The sequence below is a fragment of the Grammomys surdaster genome, unplaced genomic scaffold, assembly GCF_004785775.1.
Source record: "Grammomys surdaster isolate TR1022 unplaced genomic scaffold, NIH_TR_1.0 174, whole genome shotgun sequence".
Taxonomy (NCBI): Eukaryota; Metazoa; Chordata; class Mammalia; order Rodentia; family Muridae; genus Grammomys; species Grammomys surdaster.
Window position 1 is genome coordinate 8,324,274 of NW_021604622.1, and position 21,390 is coordinate 8,345,663.

Consider the following 21,390-nt stretch of genomic DNA (forward strand, 5'->3'; position numbering starts at 1 on the left):
CGTTTCTATGGTGCCCAGGGCTACAGAATCTAAGAATGCCTTGTTGATATTTGTGTAAATAATTTTCCTCTAGGGAATACCTGCTTCAGGATAAAGCACTCTCCATAGACTATTGTTCACGAGACACACAAATTACATAATGGCAACGTTGGGAAGTTATTTTGGCTCCTCAAAACTCCGATCTTCTGAGATACAGAGTCAGTTTCTTGTATAACACTTTGAGAAGTGGAAATGAGAACTCAGCCACGTATTTTTATCCTGAATTAAAATGAAATCACCAGCTTTGTTCCATCTGGAAATAGAGTGACTCTCTAGCCGAACCCCCAGAATGTAAAAGTAGGGAAGCTGTGTTTTACAGTGCCCAGATTTCCACTCCTAGGATCTTATGAAATGGTTCGCACCCCTTTCCCGTTTGATTTATTTACTTATTTGAGGACAAATGTTTTCAGATTTTCTGAAGAAAGCAGATATAAAGTGAGGGAGTTTTAACCTCACACTCAATGGCTCAATGTCCTTTAAAATCTCGGCTTATTCTGGGAAGCATCATAAGAGGTTTAAAGACCCTCTTTCTGTCGAAAAGAGGTTTAAAGAAAAGTTAGACAGGTGCCAGTGCTCTTGAAACAACTTTGCATTATCAATCAATTTGCTTATGTTCGACAAAACAAATGGTAAAGGTGGACCCCTCCCATTTTCTTGCCACCCTCATTGCCTGTGTCTGGTCAAGACATAAATAATCTGAAAACTGGGCTGAAAACTGTGTCCCCCACCCAGAGCAACATTTCAAGTTGGCTCAGGACTCATCACTGAAAGAAATCTGCCCACAGGGAGGTTCTTGACCTGGTATTTTAGTGGTACGCAGAACTGCAGCGAGAGATGAGGCTGGAGTTCCCATTTTCTGTGTGATGGTTCTTAGAGGCGAGATTTTCTCTGAAGTTGACACCTACAGGGCTCAAATAATTCAGGTTCTTGTGGATTTGCTTCACCAACAATCTTTGTGATAAGACAATAAACAGTTATTTCAATATTAAGTCATCCTCATCTATTCTTGGTATGATGTGTGATTTTTCAGGGTGAGATAAAAATACTTTGACCATTTACATTGCAGAGAACTCAACTTCCTTTCAAGGAACACTTGCATTCAGAGGAGAGGTCAACTTTATGTCCAAAAGGTTGGAAAAAGGTTGTTTCTGTCAACCCTTGGAAATTTCACACCAGATTTCACACCAGATCTCACACCAGAAGTTCAAAAGAGCAACTTTTGATGATACCTTTCTTTTTAAGAACTATGTTTCTTGGTTCAATTTGTCACATAATGTAAGATATAACACTGAGTACTCTAATTTTACAATAAACTGTGTAAGGCGTGGCTCCTGTGATTCCTAGTAACTCTTATTAATCTTCCTTGGCTATCTTTTTTTCATTACTTACCTGTGACTATAATACATACTGACCCATTTCAGTGAAGCCGTCTTGAGCATTTGTTTGCATTCCCGTGTGTGTGTGTGTGTGTGTGTGTGTGTGTGCATATGAAGAATTAGAAAACAAAAACCTAAAAGTTGGAAATACCTAAGCATGAAATACTCATTACTGTTCAAGGAATCCCATCACAAACAGGAAACCATTCAGGAAATACAAAGGGTAATATGGTTGTAAATTTTTTTTTTTAAACCGTGATCCAAACTCCACATCTCTTCCTCTACAGGTGCCACCTTTACTTCCTGGGTAACATACCTACTTAAAAGTCAACTAAACAACAGTGTGTTTCTAAACAGAACATGTGTTGATAAAACCTTACCCTGAAATGGAAATGATACTAAGATTATCTCTATAAAATTAACATTAATTGAAAATAAACTCCTATGACTATTAAGAGAAGTCAGCACATTCTTAAGTATATATTATATATGTATGTACAGAGCCTTTTTTTTAAAAAAAAAGTTTTTCAAATGAGGATGTTTTCATTACAGTACTTTGGAAATTTTTGATGACTGTACAATGTGAGCTTCTAATGGGGAGAGTCATTAGAACGGCCATATGAAATAAATGATTTGAACCCGCTGGAAGGATTAACTGGGTTCAGTTGGGTCCCCTGGATAATAACTGACTAAGAGAGCCTAATTGCATAATTAGAGCAATAATAGATTGGATGGATTTTATATTACTTTTCTGTCATAGTTGAGACCATTACTTTATCACCAGTTCAAAGACAAAGAAGGTAGTGTTGCTACAGAAGCCAACTCAAACGCAGTGGGAACACATGGCTACTTTTGGAAATCAACTGTTACTGTAACATGAGTCTTAAGGGTTCTTGCTGAAGGGGATCCACACTCTTCTGCGAGCATTTTAGGAGCATGGAATGCCAGCTTTCAGCAACATCTCAGTGCCATTCATTTCTCTCCCTTGCTGCAGTGTAAGGATGCAGATGTCTCCGAGGGCAAAGGGCAGGGATTAGGTTCAAATGTGGCTGGCTCTCACCTTCCCCTTGAACTCTAGGGTGGGATATTCAATCTACTAAGCCATACTAAGTCAAGTTAATTATATAAGAAGTATTTGAAGAATATGAATTATTGTACTTCACACTGCTATGCTCAGGTATAGTAGGATAATAGCAACAACAACTACAGACAAAGGGTTAACATTTGCCTCAGGAAATTCTCTCAAGGACGTTTATACAATTAGACCTACTTCTCATTAGTTTACTGATAGTTGAAAGAATTAAGGGATCTAGGATACTGTTGGTGGCACAAAACCTTGAAATCCCCCAAATATGTCCTTTGTTAACTTTTTTTTGTTTTTGTAAAGCTATTTCTCTTTCCCTCTTTGTTTGGTGTGATGGTAAACCTTCTATGTTTATCACATGCAACAAACTCATGCCAGGGAACACAGCTTTGTCTTTCATTACTGCCTTTGAATGACACCATTTGATTTGCTTCTAAATCATCTTAAAACACGGAAGGATTTGATGTTACGGGTAGTTGTTGGTGCCAGAAACACCTCTTCCAACACAGACAGGATGCCCCAGATACCACTTTAAATTCCTTGACACAGACAGACCCTTCCAAACCCCTTCATAGCTAACTATCTCCTTGAGAGCTGATATACCAGAAACAATTTCCCAATTGTTACCTCCCTTTTTTTATACTAAAACTATATTTTTATCATTAACATATGATCCCTTCTTCCATTAACATGTGAAATGTACAGTTGGAGCATTCAGCTGACTGGAGGCCGTGAATTAAAGTAGAGTCTAGGCCAGCAATATGGGTTGTGGCCAACCTGCTCTAAAGGAACAAGGGAAAACCGCCGTTTCTTCCTCTCCTCCCCGCCGTGTGCCTGCTGGGCTAACTTGGTTAACTGCATGAACTAAAAAATAAAAATTTGCCTCTTGGAAGCTCATAAAAGTGTACTAGAAAAAAGTCTCTAACATTGGATCCACACGGACTGCAGCCATTGACTTTTGGAACGGGTACAACGGAGAACCCCTCAAGGAATAGTGGATAAATAGAAAGGAATAGCCACGTCACATATTCCAGTGTCATACTGGAAAATGAAAAAGGCAACAGATTAGGAGTCTTTGTCACTGTCCATCCCTCCGTACATATCTGCCAGCTTTTTGAACCGAGGGCCCCAGTCACTCAAATAGTCATAATCTTGGTCTCCGTCTGTGGTCACTGATTCCAGCGAGCTCAGGGAGTCGGCCACCGAGCCAGTGCCTTCGTAGGCATAGGTGGCCAAGGAGTCGTAGGGAGGGGCTGTTGGGTCTGTGTCATTTTCCTTTAACCTTTGGTTAATGAAATCTCTGACATCCGTGTTGTCACGAGCTGTTGGAGTCCGTCGTGGTAGAAAAAGAGCTTCAGGCACAATGTCCCTGCGAGATTTGCTGTCCTCCATGGCTTCAGGGTTCCTCAGGGTTCCGATATCAAAGGCCTGGGTGTCTTCCTCTCCACCACCTTCGTCGTTGTAACTGACAATGTTATCTCTGATGTCCTCTTTGGAAATGATCAAAGGCTCTTTCTTTCGCTGCCGCCTCAGAGCTGCGAACAGCACCACTGTCACTGGAAGCAGAAAGCAAAACAGAAGGGAAGGAAAGTTAATTTGCCACCCAATTAACGTCGGGGAAGAAACACTGCTCCAACCTGCAGCTTTAAAAGCTCACTTGAAAATGCAGGCTCAACTTTTCCCAGAGTTAAGGATGCCTTTGTCTCCATCCATAATCAGATTGCGAGCTTGGAATGCAGTATTTTAAAGAAGGCTATACTTTAACCAGGGGATAAAATACTATCATATTTTGTCAGGACTTCCTTCTTTTTTCCCCTTTGAAAACGTAAACTACTTTCAAGGTAGGAAAAAAATAATAATAATAAAAAAAATTGGAGCCACAGAGAAAGTACTGCGATTAAAGTGTAAATTATGCCAAACACCTAAAATGCTCCAAAACTGGTATAAAGGAAAGGCTGGCACCTTTGGGATGTGTTGAAGGCTTCACATAACTCCACATCTAAAATAACTATTGCACTATGCCTTCCTGCACCCCCCCACCCCTGAGAAAAGTATAAAATTAGTTTAAAATCCCAAGCAGAGATGTGAATGTTTGCATACCTTCCCACATACAAAAAAAAATATTAGTACAGATAAAACCCAGAGAGACCCAGATTCCAAAAGCTAGTCTGGGCCTCAAGATCAGCCAACTAAATAGGGCAGATAGTAAATACATTTTCCAGATGATTTGTGTTTGAGTTAAATAAACATATTTATATGAGACCTTCAAAGACTTCTGTCCCACAAGTTCATTGACCAGAATGTCTGTTTTATGGACATATTATTATTTTTTTCTTCTGGCTGAAATTAGAGGCAAAACAAGAATTATGTTTAAATGGCTTCCGATCTTTCTTCACAGCTGGTCGGTAGGACAAAGCTGGCTGCCTCAGCTTTGGTAGAGAGACACATCTACCTACAAATGGACCTCCGGGTGGAAAATAAAAACAGCAACAGCTCAAAGAGGAAGTGGCCACCCAGCACAGGAAATGGATCACCAGTCCATGCTTGTCCAGTGGCATTTACTACAGGACACACTGGCAGTGTCTCTTTACCACGTCACCCATTCATTGTGTGGTCCGGTTTTTGTATGCCTCGAAAACCGAACTCTTGCAACAACGTTTAGGTGGCAAGTACGTCTTGCTCCCAGTGAATAGATTTACACACTCACTTGTCTGTACGTTATCCTTTCAGACACTAGAGAGAGATTTCTCCGTACTAGTGGCTGTGACAAGTGCATTTCATACTCAGCCCCAGTTAGCCATTGTAATAGACCTATGACTATTAACCATAGTGAAGACCCCAGTTTACCGACGAGGGAGTTGGGGTCTAGAGATGTCACATGCAGCAGGCGTTCAAATCCAGGTCTACCAGCCTCAAAAGGTTGCACTCTTACCTGCCGTGCTGGGAGCACATTGGGATGACTGTCCCTTTCCTAAGGGAATACAGTTTCCCCATTCTCAAGTATGTGGCCGTGTAAACATCCATACTCCCTGTTCTTGTCAGAGAGTGTCCCGACGCCTCCACTGCCTCATCCACCCAAGGCATCCATTCATTGTCTCCATAAATAATTATGTAGTGTCTGCTTGGTGCCAGGTACAGTTCTGGGTGCTACCAGTGAAACATGCGGATGGAAAGCCCTGCTTTGGAGCATGGGCAGATGTGTGGGGACCAATGGATGGAGACAGAAAATAAACACGTATAACAAGTCTGAAATTATTAGAGGCTGTAAAGTACAATGTGAACAAGAAAAGGCAGAGGAGGGCAAGGAGGATGGAGAGGGCTTCTCTGTTGTTCCCTGGGCTGTGTGCACCTTTGTACCACTTCAGGAAGGACAGGAGAAGCTATCCAAGATGCTCCCTGGCAAAGGGGAAACAGCTACAGCACCTAGGCAGGTCTATGCTTGTGTCGTTTGGGGAACAAACAAGAGTCTCTGGCTGGGCCAGAAGGAGCCAAGAAGAGGATATGGAAAGACCTATGTCCCAAGGGACCCTGGTGGCTTTGTTAAGCTCTTAGCTCCACCTTGGCAGGGCGTGGAGAGCTTCAGGGCTTAGGTCTAATCTTCCTTTTATGATGTTTCCTTGTGTGAAGTGGTATAGATTTGCAAAAACAGTGATGTGTGTAAGTCAGGATAACATTAGGTATTAGAGGACAGACTTCAGCCATCTGCCCTTAAGCAATTCAACTGTGATGTAAATGAATTCTTTCCACCCTTAAAGGTGAGACAGAAAACATTTATCACTCCATCATATTCCAGATTAAAGTACTCAGATTTTAAAATCTCAGTTCTATGCTCGTCTGAAATTGTAGCCACAGTGAGAAGTGAGAGAGGGCATAATCAAAAGCCACAGGCGCCCAGTGCTCGTTCACAGTTTAATTCTACTGGGAAGACTACCTACATCTTCTGTTAGCTTAGCATACACCTGATGACTTGAAAACTGACTTTTATAATGGGGACCGGGCTGGGACAGAAGCATTTAGCATCTGTAAAGTGCCTTTACTGGGGATTGGTCTCTTCTTTCTCTGACCTCCTACGGCAGGGAGACAGCAGCAGGATTTTAGAGGTGGGAGAAGGGAGGGGGAAAGATGTGGTCAAATTCATGCTCCAATCCCATTATAGAAGTAATCTGACCTCTCAAAGCCCATACTATTCTCTGTAAAAGGGAAGTAATACTACAGTGTCTGGGGGCTGTCAAGAGAAATGGGTCAAATGTGAAAAATCTGTAAAACTCTAATTTGCTAGATAGATTAGATGTAATTGTTGGGAATGCTTAAAATATTTCATTTAATATTCATACATGTATATAATGTGTTTGGTCAAATTCACCCCAATTCCCCGCCACGCCTCCAGCACCTTCCCTACACACTCTGTAACTTCTCTTTGAATGCTTTTACTGTTTTCTTTTAGTATAATACTAGATACCATGTGAATCACCCAGGGACTTCTTTGTGGTTGGGCAAGTGACCTATCCCAGAACTACATCCTCAGGCCAGGCCTGCTTTTGTACCAGATTTCCTCGTGAGCCAGTGTGGTTTCCCTTCTCTAGAAACCTCTCAGCTTTGCCTATAACCTCTCCAACCATTCCAGTTGAAGTCTGATGTCTTTTTGAGGCTGGAAACGGCATTGTACTCCAGACGGGCTCACAGAGAATCTTGGGATTGAGATGAGAGGACCACACCAGCCTGGAATGAAGGGCCTGGGTGTAGCACTGAGTACTACCACCTGCTCCATGTGTGCCTTGACTACGTGATGTACGTCATATCTCACTAGCTCATAGCTCAGCTTTCATACTGAAGATGCAGATAAATACATACATCCCAGGTAGTTCCAAGGAGAAAGAAAAACAAATTGTAATGCACCTTGCACAGCATCTAGTCTATGGCGGGAGCCTAGTTAAGCTAAAACTAATTTTCTTCTTTTTTTAAAAAAATATGTACAGAATTCCCAAAACACTAGACAAGGTGTGGGAGGTACTAAAGCCAATTAAGAATAATGAAGAGACAGTGAGTTTATTGCAGGAATAAAAAGTGAAAGGGGAAGATAAAATGAGTTATCGAGTAGGAAGAGGGTAGAGAAGAGAAAAGCGGATTGATGTCTGAAGGTCTGTAAGTCAACATGCCACAGAGATGCTTGCACGTCTATGATTATGGCTGCTCTATACACAATTTCCTGAAAATGGAGCCAGCCCAGATGTCTAAATAGATGAATAAAGAAAATGTGACACCGATACACAATAGGATTTTATGCAGCCACCAACAAAAATGAAATCATGGCATTTTCGGGAAAAATGGACAGAACTGGAGATCATTACATTACTTGAAATAAGTCAAACTCAGAATGAATCCTGTGTTCTCTTCTACGTGAAGAACCTAGATTAACGTTACCTGTGTGCACATATACATGCGTATGTATTTATATCCGTGTGCATGTTTAACTATGTGTAGGAGTGTATGTTACAAAAGTAGAAAGGGTCTAATGAGGGAGTGAATTGAATATGTGAAAGAAAGCAGAAGGGGGTCAGCCGGGGAGGGGATAGGGCTGCAGGGAAGAGAGAGGGTGAGAACCGAGCTTGGGGACACATGTGTATGAAGAATCAGTTTGATGTGTGAGGAGATACATTGTATGTTAACCGTAAAAAACAAGTAAACAAAATAGGAGGTCAGAGAACTAGAGATAGGAAGGAGAAGTGTTAGCAGGTAAAGGCTACTCCTCCTTCCACCAGCTCAGCCCCGGATCCCACCCTAGGTCGTCTGGACACTCCCTTTTGATCAAGAACAATGACCAAGTCCTCCAGGTTATACAGATGCACAGAGTTAGGGACACTGATCTGCCTTTGTGTACACGGTCAGTGCCACAGACCTTCCGATCGTAAAATGCTTTGCTCAAGTCTTGCTTGAGAAGAGGACTGTGGTCCTGAAGTCGAGTTTCCAGTCTTCTGTTGTAGTTGACAGCACTGATCAGTAATGAGAAACGTCTTTCTTGTAGAAACGCAGGCCCCTTTCTATGCTTCCCCACTGTTGTTCAGGCGTCATTATTGGAAGGAGCTTCCTCTTGTTAACGTTTTGCTTGCTTTTTAGAGAGGGTCTCATGTATCTTAGACTGGCACAAACTTACCATGCAGCTAAGGATGACCTTCAAGTTTCTGATCTTTACTTTTCCACCTTTCCAGTGATGTGATTACAGTTTTGTGTCGAACTTGGATCTTTTGCTTTAAACTGTATAGGCGAGATTGTAAAACCAAACCTTGTTTTTATTTTTAAAAATTGTGGTTTTTATGTCCATGGGTGTCTTTGTGCATGTCTGTGTACCACATGTATGCCTGGTGTTGGATCCCCTGGAACTACCATTAAAGATGGTTATGAGATCCGGCATATGGGTGCTGGGAATTCATCCTGGATCCTCTGGAAGAGCAGCCAGTGCTCTAAACTGCTGAGCCATCTCTCCAACCCGCTACACTCGGTTTTAGACGGAAAACATTAGTTGGTATTTGATTCTATTTTTTACTTGAGTAATAGTCAAAGGCTTGTTAATTTTTTTGAACTCAGTTTTTTTTTTTTGTTTTTTTGGCTTAATCAGTTGATTGGAATTAAAAAACCACATCACTTGTATCTTGGTTAGACTTTGTGTTGGCCTTTACTTCTTTGAGAAACTTCCTGGGAGAAACAACTGAATGGGAGGAAGACAGATCTTGCCTTATGGATTCAGCAGGTTCAGTCCATGGTCACTTGCATCTACTGCTTTTGAGACTATGTTGAGGCACAGAGTCACTGTGGCAGCCACATGTGGCAGGAGAGGTAGCTCACCTCATGATGGACAAGGAACGGGATGAGCAAAAGGGTCCAGGGACCAGATATATCCTTCAAAGCTATGCCAGGTGTCATAATCTCTTCAACCGGGCCCCACACCCTAACAGCCCATTCGTGTCTGAACTCATCAGCACATTGATCCTTTAATGACGTTATCAATTCCCGATCCAGTTCCCTCAGAGTTGCACCACCAACTGGAGATGATATTTCCAACACATGAGCTCTTGGGGAAAGACTTCATACCCAAGCCATAACCGGTCTTGGTTTTCACTTTTATTACATTCGTTTCTTTGGGATGCAGATTTCCTTCTTAGTAATGGGAGTTATTTAGTAACACTCTGAAAATTATAGACATTATATATGATAACCAGAAAGCAACACTAAGTGGGTAGTTATTCCATTGCGTAGCTCAAATGAACTTTGTTTCATTAAAGAAACATGCCGTACTTTTATTTCTTCCCGTGTGTGAGAAGGAAAAGTCTCCACTGTCCTTTTCCAGTTTTTTGTTGATCTTAAATATTACCTTGTAGAAGGGGCTTGTCAGATGCTCCATGCTGGATGCCTTGCACTCTTCAAAATCTACCAGTATTTGCCAAGTTAAATATTGACAACAAACAGAACAAACAGGGTATATATATATATATATATACATATTGCTTTCTGATTCCCCTGAGATGCATTTCAGAATGCTAGACAACATATTCTATTGGTGAAATGGCATCCGGGGCAAGCAAAGACACGAGCACATATCACATCTGTTCATTCTTCAAAACCATTCATCCTTTCTTAAAGCAAAAATGAGTTCATGTTTGAATAACACAGATTCTCAGCATTTAACTCTACTCACCTAGATCAGGCTGTATGCCTTACTGGGGGAGGCGGAAAAATCTAGAGTGTCACAGTAACAGTGTGTGCCCCTCACCAAGGGGAGATAGGATGCAGGGAGAAGCAGTTTACCTAGTAGGATCACGATGCACAGAAGGATGGCCACCAGAGCCCCTGTGCTCAGCCCCGTGGGGTGGATGAGGGCCTCGGCGTTGCAGGACTGCATGTTCCCATGGTGGTCACATGCACAGACCCGGACAGTCACTGTCCCAGTGCTGCTTTGGACTGGGTAGTCGTTGTCTGAAATGACCACAGGCAGGAGATAGGTGCTCATCTCGTGTCTGTTATAGCCATTTTTCCGAGTTAGGATCCCTGCAGTGTTGTCTGGAAGCAGAAAGCAAAATGGTGGACGTGTGGTTACTACATCATGCGTTGAATAGGTTGTGATGGAGACAGGGATGGATGGAGATTGAGATCCAGTCCTTCAGGGACTTGAATAAAGGGAAGGTCGGAAGCTTACTTACCTTTGTTGTCTTGTATGGTAAAGTTTGAGCCACTGGCTGCTTCTGGGGCCAAAGAGAAGGAGAATTGGTGTCCACTGTAAGGGTCATCCTTGTCCACAGCATGCAGGGTCTGAATCAGCTGCAATAGAGACCACGAGGTTGTCATAAAGATTCAGGACCCAGAAGTGGTTTTCAGGAAACTGCTTCATTTTACATTTTCTTATCTAATGAAAATGACAGCCCTTAAAAACCCATCAGTACATTCCATTCAGAGGACTCCTTTGCTGCGGGATCCACTTTGCAAACAGTGTGTAATTTGCCTGAACCTCACTTCTCTACACACCAGAGCCCCTTCCTAGGTTGTGACAATCTGAATGGTCTCCAGATCTTTCCAGAAATCCCCATGGGGCAAAAAAAAAAAAAAAAAAAAAATCACCCAGGCCCAGAAGCACTGCTGGAGAGTGATACAGAATTCCAAAATGTCTCCATGGTTACTGACAGTGTTGCAACTTGATGAAATGGGTGTATTCTGGACAGCCTGTGCATAAAAACACTATCTTCTTATGCTCCTAGGTTAGCCTCTTAGGGAAAAAAATTATAAAGAAAATGAATGTAAAAATAACGAATAGCTTCAGCTTTCTGCTTTCCCTGCCTTTCCATAGAGCACTTCCCTTTTGACAAAGTGCAGCGTAATTTCTCTGTCACAGGCTGCAAAGACCTATCTCAGGTGGGCGGCACATGGGCGAAGCAGTAACACGTTCATGAATTTGTATTACTTTACAGATGGGTAATGGAAATAAGTAAAACTGTGAATTATAGGCAATTGGATAATATGTTCTAGTTATTATTTTCAAGTACACATGCAAATTAAGCTATCTGTTCACCAATAAAGATTTTTATTCCAGCAACACTATGACTAATCTATTTTAATGAAAACTTAAGACTGATTTGGAATTTGTGTCAGCCTTGGAGACTGATGAACTTCCAGTTCTTAAAAACTATTTGTTCTCTTATGCAAGTTAAACATTTGTCTTGGTTATTATTTATGGTATTAATATCCTTGGCATCCGCTTCATAGATAATGTAAGAGGAGCCTTCCGCTGTGTGTATCGTCTCAATTATTAGATCTAAATTAATCTGACTTCCAAACTGAAGGTGCTTTATAAAATACAACTCACCTGATCCGCCTTTGCTTTCTCACAGACAAAAGTTTCATAGAACTCAGCAAATTCCGGGGCATTGTCGTTGACATCGAGAACTTTAATATATAGAGGCACACGGCTACTTTGCTTTGGATTATCTGATGCACGCCAAAAAGAAAGAAACAGGCATTTTTGTGTCGGTCACCGATTCTCCTTAGACAACAGCAGACACCTACTCTTTCTTTCTCACCGTTCCGTGCATATGCATATACCCTGGTCCTCTGGAGGACAGACTTCCGGTCTGAGGGGCGAGAGTTAGGAGCTCACTCTTTCTCTCCCATCCACTTATCCCACATCTATTTGAACGTTCATTTAATAAAACCTTCCTGAAACATCTGACACCTAATATGAGCCAGTAATTATTTTGGATGCTGGGCCAGAAAAGGAGCTAAATAAATATGGCGAGTTTTAGGCAGTCATTCTATTATGGAGATAAACACATACGAACATACGCTGCCCCAGAGTGTGAAATGAAGCAGAGAAAAGGGATGGAGAGAGATGGAGCTGTTACGTTGAGTGGGATAACCCGGGATGCGTGTCAGAGGTGCCAGGTTCAGATGTGATGGAAGAGAAGGAGTAAGCCGTGTGGAAACTTTAGATTCCCAAGGAAATGAAACTGCGAGTATAAAGGCTTTGGACTAAGTGAGGGCTGGTTTTATAGAAGCACTCAGATTTTCATTTGTTGAAGGTGGTTAACAAGTTCTGACAACAGTGTTCTTAAGATCTCTAGGGTCTATTTTTCTCACACTCTCCTCCCAAAGTTAAAGTGGCTGCACATAAATTGTGATATGTCTCAATCACCCATGCTTTCAAATATATTCGAGAAACATTAAATACCAAAAATAGGAAATTTTAGCCGTAAACCTAAAATACACACAAAACGTTCATTTTAGTAAAAAAATGAATTTCACGTTTTGAAAAAATGGTCATTTTCAGTAGAAAATTATTTTGTGATTTTAAAGCTTTAAGAGTGTGCTGTGATTGGTGTCCCTGCCCGTCCCTTGGCACAAACCCTGTGATTCACATTCCTATCTCACAGATGTCTAATGAGGTTCCCTTATCACTATCGATGCCGGCGCCTCCTTTGGCCCACGTCGGCCATTTATTATTCCACCCGCTCTTCTTCAGAGACAACACATCTCCTGAGTTATGTTGACAAAATGGAACTGTAACAGACCATTTGATATGGACCATTTCACAGAAGATATCCAGCTGAGATAGAAGTGTTTAGAACTTCAGAAATTAAAAACAAAATCTAAAAGAGCTATACATCGGAAGCTTAAACACTAAAATATTATTTTAAAGATTATCCCTTTTTTTAAATGTGCTTTTGTTTAACAATGCTCACAGTTCACATTAACTTCCGTTGAGTTAAATAGTTTCATTTGAAATTGTTTTTTGTTTGCTTTGTTTTTTTTGGCTCTATTTTCCTTTGCATTGGTTTTCATGTGGAGTGCCATAAAATTCATTCTAAATGTTTTATTAATTATTTGGTGCTTTATATTGCTCAATTTGATAGGCTATAGGAAAGTGATAATTTGTAGCTTTTAATTTGTAAATATTTTGAACTAGAAGTTCTATGGAAGGTTAGAAAGAATATCTAAAATGTGTTGGCCGACATTTTGAAGATATATATTCTCTTGCTTCCTCACACAACATTTGAGAGTTCACCTTTTTTTTTTTTTCAGGTATTTTTGTGACTTTCCAGCTTATAGTCTTTGGAAAATGATATCTACCATGTGCATATTCTATTTCACTTACAAGATTTTATATATATGTCTATATACATATATATATATATACACATTTTTTATATACTTTATATATCTATATATCTATATGTATAATATATCTATATATCTATATGTATATATGTATATCTACATGTATAATATTTATGATCTCTCTCTCTCTCTCTCTCTCTCTCTCTCTCTATCTCTCTCTCTCTCTCTATCTCTCTCTCTATCTCCAGGGTTTCTCCATGTAGACTTGGCAGCCCTTGAACTCAGAGAGATCCACTTACTTCTGCTTCCTGAGTGCTGGGATTAAAGGATCATCACCACGCCACCACGCAGCTCAATATATTCTCTCCCCACCCCTTCCCCTCTCTCTCTGCAGACTCCAAATTTATGTTGTGTGTCTTCCTTTATCACTATCCACCTTACTGATTGCTGAATGTTTTCCTAGTCTAGATAGCCCCCTATCTCTGCCTCCTGAGTGCTGGGATAGCAGGCAGCCACCACATCTGCCCAGCTTTTAGGTAGACGCTGGGAATCCACACTTTCCTGCTGAGCCATCTCTCCAGTCCTGAGAGATGTGTCCTTATTTCCAAATTACAGAATGTTCACAGTTTTTCTCCAGTTAAGGTCAATCAATACAATCTAGAAGAAAGATTGTTGTACATCTCTCTCCAGTGCTCTTTCACTCAACATACACGGAGCAGGGCCATGGATATGAGGTGAATAGCTTTGGCCATGCTTGACCAAGCCGTCACCTGGACACTCCTTCCACACTGAGAAGGTCGGACTTACTAATCTCGGTTGCTATCACTGTGATGTTGTGCCACAGCAGGGTTTCCCGGTCCAGGAGTTTGGATGTAAAAATCGAACCATTTCCAGAGTCAATGTTGAATATCCTGTCCATATCTGTGTGTCTATCCACAGAATACCTGAAAACGCAGAGTAGAATTTTGACTTTCCTTGACTTGCTCTTTGCACAACATAAAACCACTCCAAGAATATTAATTCTTTCTATTTGTAGTGCCTTGAAGCATCTGTAACTGTAACGTGAAGCAAAATATTTTGATAAATTATATCTTTACAATCAGCTTGAATAGTACACTTACTAGGCAAGTTGAATGATTTTACTAATTTCTTTTTAATGTGCAATTAGACCAAGTTTATTTTAATATGTAATTTAGATCAAGGTTATATAGTAACTATTTAATTCCTATGGCTTTGTATGTGGTGTGTGTTGTGTAGGTGTGCATGTCAGGTGTGTGTGTGTGATATAGTGTAGTGTATGTGATGTGATGTTGTGTGTATGATGTGTAGGTATGTGCATGTGGTGTGTGTGTGATGTAGTGTGATGTGTGTGTGTGATGTGGTGTTGTGTGTGTGATATGTAGGTATGTGCATGTGGTGTGTGTGTGTGCATTGCATGTGAGGTGTGATGTGTGTGAGTGTGGTGTGTGTATGTGTATGGTATGGTGTGTGTGTGTGTGTGTGTGTGTGTGTGTGTGTGGTGTTGTTTTTGTTTGTGTGTGGTGTGTATGTATATGTGTATATATGTGTGTGTATGTGTGGTGTGTGTGGGGTGTGTAGGTGTGGATGTGGGGTATGTATGTGTGTGAGAGGTGTGGTGTGTGTGAGTATGTTGGTGTGTAGATGTGTGTGTGTGTGTGTGTGTGTAGGTGTATATGTGAATGTGGTCACACATCTGAGGTTGATGTTGAGTTTTTCTCAATTGCTTTCCTCTTTATTCACTGAGGTAGGGCCTCTCACTTGAACCCAGAGACCACCGCTCTGGCTAGCCAGCTTGCTGCAGGCTTTCCCAGTTTTTGCCTTCAGAGTACTGGAATTCTAATCAGGCGGCTATGTCCACCTGTCCTTTATGTAGGCTCTGGGGGTTCAAACTCCAATCTTGGACCACTTCATGCATTATTCCCCAGGATATATTCTACTTTTAAGCTAAGTTTTTAGATGGGGGTAGATGTGGTTGGGAACAGGAGGGATCAGGTTTGGGGGAGAGAGGGAGGGAGGAAGAGAATACTGGGGGAGATGATTGGATTAGGGGTCATTTGGGGAGCAAGGTAGAACCCAAGAGCAATGGGAACTCCATGGAATCTATGAGGGTGACACTAGCCAAGACTTGTAGTAATGGGGTACATGGAACCTGAACTAGCCACCTTCTACAACTGGGTGAGGCCTCAAGTGGAGGGACTGGAACACAAACCCAGCCACAAAACCTCCAACACACACTTTTTCATGCTTGCAGAATACACTGGGGTAGGAGCCTAACACAATTGTCATCGTAGAGACCAGAGAGAGAGGGAGAGGGAGGGAGGGAGGGAGGGAGGGAGGGAGGGAGAGAGAGAGAGAGAGAGAGAGAGAGAGAGAGAGAGAGAGATCCTTCATCCAGCAACTGATGGGAACAGATGCAGAGTCCCACAGCCAAACACTAGGCAGAGCTCCAGGAGTCCTGTGGAGGATGGGGAGGAAGAACTGGGGAAACCAGAGGGATCAACAACTCCTTGAAAACATGGCACACAGAATCATCTGACCGGGACTCAAATGGGCTCACAGAGATCAGGGAGCCTGTATGGGTCTGACCTAGGTCCTCTGCATATATGTTATGGTTATATAGCTTGGTGTTCCTACGGGATTCCTAACAGTTGGGAGTGGAGGCTGTCTCTAACTCTTATGCTTGCCCTTTGGGACCATTTTCCTTCTCGGGGTTGCCACATCCAGCCTTGACGTGACAGTATATGCCTGGTCTTATTATAGCCTTTGATGCTATATTTGGTTGATGTCCCTGGAAGGTCTGCTTTTTCTCTGAGGGGAGGGGAAGCAGAGTTGGGGGTAGGTCAGGAGACAGGGGAGGTGGGTGGAAAGAACTAGGAGGAGGGACAGGAGGAGAAACTAGTCAGGATGTAATATGTGAAGGAGGAATAAGTGAAAAGGAAAGAATACGTTTTTAGATTGTCAGAATGCTTATATAGGGATGGGTTACTTTTTATACCACTCATTATATTTTAAGAATCATTCTGTTTTCGGAAAACAAAAGATGCCTAGTGTGGGCGAGGATGGCTGGGTAGGAGAGGGAAGTAGGGGATGGGATCAGAGAGGAATGCAGAGTCTAAGCAGGAGGAGGTGTAGGCCATAGGAAAGAATTGGGGTCTATTCTAAATGCCATGGAAACCTCTCCATGGGCTCCATGCAGGGCAGCATCATAAACCACGCTGAAAGAAAGATGTCTGGTTGAATTGAGGAGAATGGTTGGAAGCACTCTCACAGGATGTGGGAAGAGGAGTGAAACACAGGGCTTGGGGAAGATGCGAGGCCCCATTTTTTGACACATAGAGATTGTGGGCCCAAGGGACACCTGGTGGAGATGTCTAACGAATTAGAGAACCACACGGACAACCTGGAGTTCTTATTCATTAGTGACTGTGGAAATGGAAGTACTGAGGACAGTATCCCTTAAATACCCAATAGGAGCAGAGAGTTGTTCAACAAGGGCAAGAATGGTGCTAGGGCAGAGTGAGGGATGGAGACTATTTACAGAAAGCATGTAGAGATTCACAGGGGGGGCCAGAATGGCATCTTAGAAACCAAAGATGAACAGTACCTTCGACCCCAACACTGATGGCACATGAGGAAATTGGAGAAATCTTATCTTTTTAAAATATATTTTTTGGCTAGTTTTAAGCTACCTTTAAATTTATTAAATTTTGTAACTGATTTTCAGAAGAGTATTATGTATGTATGTATGTATGTATGTATGTATGTATATGTGTATATATATATGAATGAAAAGGTACCAAGAAAATTCTGAAGAGACTTGATATGTTAAGGTTTGTCATGAAAAAAATAAATTCTCATTTCCATTGCATTTTCAAAACTTATGTCATGGAAGGGAGTTGAAAAATGGTGGCATAACCTGGGAACTCCCAGCCTCTAACCAAAGAGCAGACATGGGCTGGTGGTGTTCCCAGAACATATGTAGCAGAGGATTGTCCTGTCTGGCCTCAGTGGGAAAGCATGTGCCTAATCCTGTAGAGACTTGAGGCTTCGGTGAAAGGGGTGCACTGGGTGCCTCTCAGAGGCAAAGGGAAGGGGAGATGGGGTGAAGAATTTTGGGAAGGGGGTAAAAAATAAAGCACGTAATGATCAAAAAAATGTTGGCTTAAAAATTGGCTTAGTTGAAACACAATTTAAATAAATCATCTAACTACCAGCCATATTTAGATTTACAAAGGCCCTAAGAAAAGACGTAAGTCATTTGCAATAATGTACAGTGCTCAAAATTCGAATTCAGTGAACTGTTTCTATTTAAAATGTAAGTAACCAGGTAGAACAATATGCTTTCATATTGATATTTGTTGCTTAGCAGTTGTCTAAATGAAATAGACATTCATTTATTGCTTGCTATTCAAACTTATTTTAGAAACGAATTAATGAATTCATGACATCAATAGGCCTTCACTGTAGCCTCAGGGCATTTAACATGGCCCTTTTATACTTGGAAGTGCTCAGATGTATTTAAAAAGCTATCTACTAGTTTTGACATTTCTGCCAAGAACCAACAGTTATTAAAGCATTTAGGCAAGACATTGAACTTACTCGATCATCTTTTTTTTTTTTTCCATTTTAGAAGACAAATGACAAATATTTGTAACGCATTGCTACCTCTTAAAAAGGAAATTACTGTCCTCATCGACTATGAGAAATCTAATAGTTATCTATGAACATTCCCTTATGAAAAATGCTAAGCCTAGGAAGTCGTGCTTCCTGCTCTCAGAAGCTGCCACAGTCTTACACAGCAGCCGTTGCTTGCTCCTTGCCTCGGCCTCCTGGTATAGTTTTAAGTTTTACAAATAATCATGTTTCTCTATCAAGCCTTTAAATATATGGGAAGCAGTGAGAAACTTTGAGTTGAAGGCAGCTTTAAATTTTAAAGAAAGAAGATTAACCACTTAGGAAATAACTGAAATTTATATTGTCTTCCCTAATTGGGAGATTAAAAATTAATGGAAACCCTAAAATGCCTATATTGTTTAGGAAAGATTGTTTATAGACAAAGCTGTATTTTCTTTTCATTATTCTTATTTTTTTTCCTCTAAAGTCATTTCAGTTTATATCAGGGATACTTATTGTCCAGACATTAACTGTGATCATTGTCAATAGAAAATAAGGCAGCCGGCCTCTGCATGGCTGGAGTGAATGATTTGATTTGACCTTCTCCTCTGGGATTTCACCCACATTTTGTGATTAAATGATTTGTCTTGTAATATGTCTTCAAGTGAGGGGGATTTGTTTGGTGGTAAAGAGGCTTCATTTGCATGTAGATTAATAAAAAAAACTACCTTATTTTTATTTATGTGGATGAATGTGTGTCTGTAAGTGTGTATATGCACACCAGTCTGGGTACCTAAGCAGGTCAGAAGTGGGTATCAGATCCCTAGGAGCTGGAGTTACAGGCAGTTATAAACCACCTGATAAGGGCATTGGGAACCAAACTTTCGTTCCTTGTCAAAACAGCAGCTACTGAGCTTCCTTTTTAGCCCTGACTTAGATATTGTACATGGCAGATATCGATAGCGACATTTTTTTCCTGTATGTATCAAAAGACATTTTGATAAAGTTATGGTAGGACATTGTTTTGTGATTAAAGAGTTAAAGATGGTGACTACATAAAAACCTCAACATTTGGACAATTACTTGTTCACCTAACATAGTCTTACACTGTTACTCAATATGTGTCTAGACTAACTCCAGATGATGTACAGACATAGTTTCTTAATATAAGAATAATTTTATCCTATAAGGGAAATCACTGGAGTATGCACTGATACATCAATGTAATCTATGTATGTTTCTAGACTTAGATCTATATTTATACATCAAATCTACATGTACTAAGGGAAGACTGGCAGCGAATGTCTTTAGCATGAAACCAACAGCCAACCCAGCTTGACAAGCTATAAGTACTTCTGTTCATAACACAGAGAACAGTGCAGTGCGTAAAACTGGCATTTGGTTTAAAAACTAGTATAAAAGTATTTAGCCTAAATTTCCAGAAGACCTTTCTCTTCAGGTTAAAAGCACGTTGAACCATCAGAGGGGTAACTTAAACTTATACTTGTTAACTTCTAGCATTGACATTTTTCAACTGAACTTCACAGTGACTTGCTAAGGTCCCTCCTCCTCTCCATGTAAGGAGAATGAGCTCCAAGAGAGAACCATTGTGAACGTACCTAAGGTGCATGTGCTATGGAAATGAAAGCCATCATTCACTTCCCCAACTAAGCATGTTAAATTACATGGGGAAATACTGGGTCCACGGAACTTACACGCTCTTGCCCTCTTCAGTGTGTCGATGATCTTCTAGTAGAGAGATAAAACATGGCTCTATGTGCTCTGAGAGTGGAACAGGCCATCTGTGCATTTTAGATATGAAGGTTTCATGAGATTCGGCCAGAACAAAGGGTACTGGATGTTAGAGCTACATACTCTTACCTCCAATGGCATTCTTCGCACATGCACTTAGAGCTACACTTTTTATAACATTCCTCACAGAGCATACAGAATGGCCATTTAAGAGTGGAGTTTGGGATTAGGTAGCTCTTTCTATTTAAAGCTTCCAGATGGCTTCTTACCTCAATTAGATAAAATTCAGGCTCTACTGTGAACTGTAAAGCTCAGGAGGACCATAGTGGCAAACTTCCCTGCTGCCTCTCAGTTGACCTTACCTACCTCCTCCTTCCACTCTCTTACTTCATCCCTCTCTTCTTCTCTCTCTTCATCTCCCACTTTTCTTTTCCCTATCTCCACCCCCATTCCCTCTCCTTTCTCCTTGATGTGCAGACCTCTCAGCCACTCTTAGAGGAAGTCAGCTCCAGCATTAGACCTCTCCCTCCTTTACCCCTTCTGCAGGCCCCTCCTTCCCCCCCAGGATTCTATGTAGCTCATCCCTCCATTTCTTTTAAACCTTAACTCCAAAGATTTCGTACTAAGAAGGCTAAGCCTGGTCACACTATCTTAAACAGGATCCCCATTAATTTGACTTTTCGAATTTCTTCACCTGACCTACTGCATATGTATCCTTTGTTTAGTTTTCTCTTTAAGCTCTCTATGTTGCAGACTTAGTAGAATTGTCTGGTGCATTCCTTTATGTATAGGGGGTGCATTCCCTTATGTATAGGGTGTGCATGGTGTCTAGCAGGTACCCTGATCAGACTATGTCTGTGGACTCACTGGCAAGAATCTCTAGAGATTATGTTTTTTTTCCCCCCTGTGTACTTTATCTAAGGAGAATGATTTACACGATAGAATTCTGATTTAGCACCGTTTTCATTTATTCTACTGAGCTGAAGGTTGGCAGTTGGTTGATTCCAGGATTTGCATATGATTCTAGAATCCCCAGTTGTCAGTGGCCTCAAAGAGCAATGAGGCTTCCTTGCCGCGTGATTTATAACTAAGGAGCCAGCAAAGCACAGGGAAAGCGAAGCTTGTTTACATAGCATTAATTTGGAACCTCCCCTATTAATTTCTCCAGCGTTTCGCAGACATATCATGAAACAGTTCTTGTTTTTATTTACACATGTAAGAGGAAAATTGTTCATCTAAATGGAGCATAATTCTGCCTCTAAGTGTTACATGATAGGTCCTCCAGCTCTTGAAAAGCTTGCTGGCTATCAAGCTCAGTGGCTGGTTTGTTTCCGTGTTCCACTCTTCATAGTAAACCATCTTAAACCTTACAGAGAGCCCCAGGTCACTCAGCTGTGCTGCCTAGCG

At 41.2% G+C, this 21,390-nt stretch overlaps 1 protein-coding gene across 1 annotated transcript in view; it reads right to left on the minus strand.

The window, feature by feature from the left end:
- Window positions 1-2,881: 2,881 nt before the first annotated feature.
- Window positions 2,882-21,390, minus strand: part of Cdh6 (cadherin 6) — a 131,005-nt gene continuing 112,496 nt past the window's right edge. Inside the window, exons 8-12 of the mRNA XM_028767571.1 lie at window positions 14,404-14,540; window positions 11,849-11,970; window positions 10,692-10,809; window positions 10,300-10,551; window positions 2,882-4,055 (exon numbers count right to left, since the gene is read on the minus strand). Of these exons, the coding sequence (XP_028623404.1) occupies window positions 3,565-4,055; window positions 10,300-10,551; window positions 10,692-10,809; window positions 11,849-11,970; window positions 14,404-14,540 (1,120 nt within the window). The 3' untranslated portion in view covers window positions 2,882-3,564. The remainder of the gene's footprint in view (window positions 4,056-10,299; window positions 10,552-10,691; window positions 10,810-11,848; window positions 11,971-14,403; window positions 14,541-21,390) is intronic.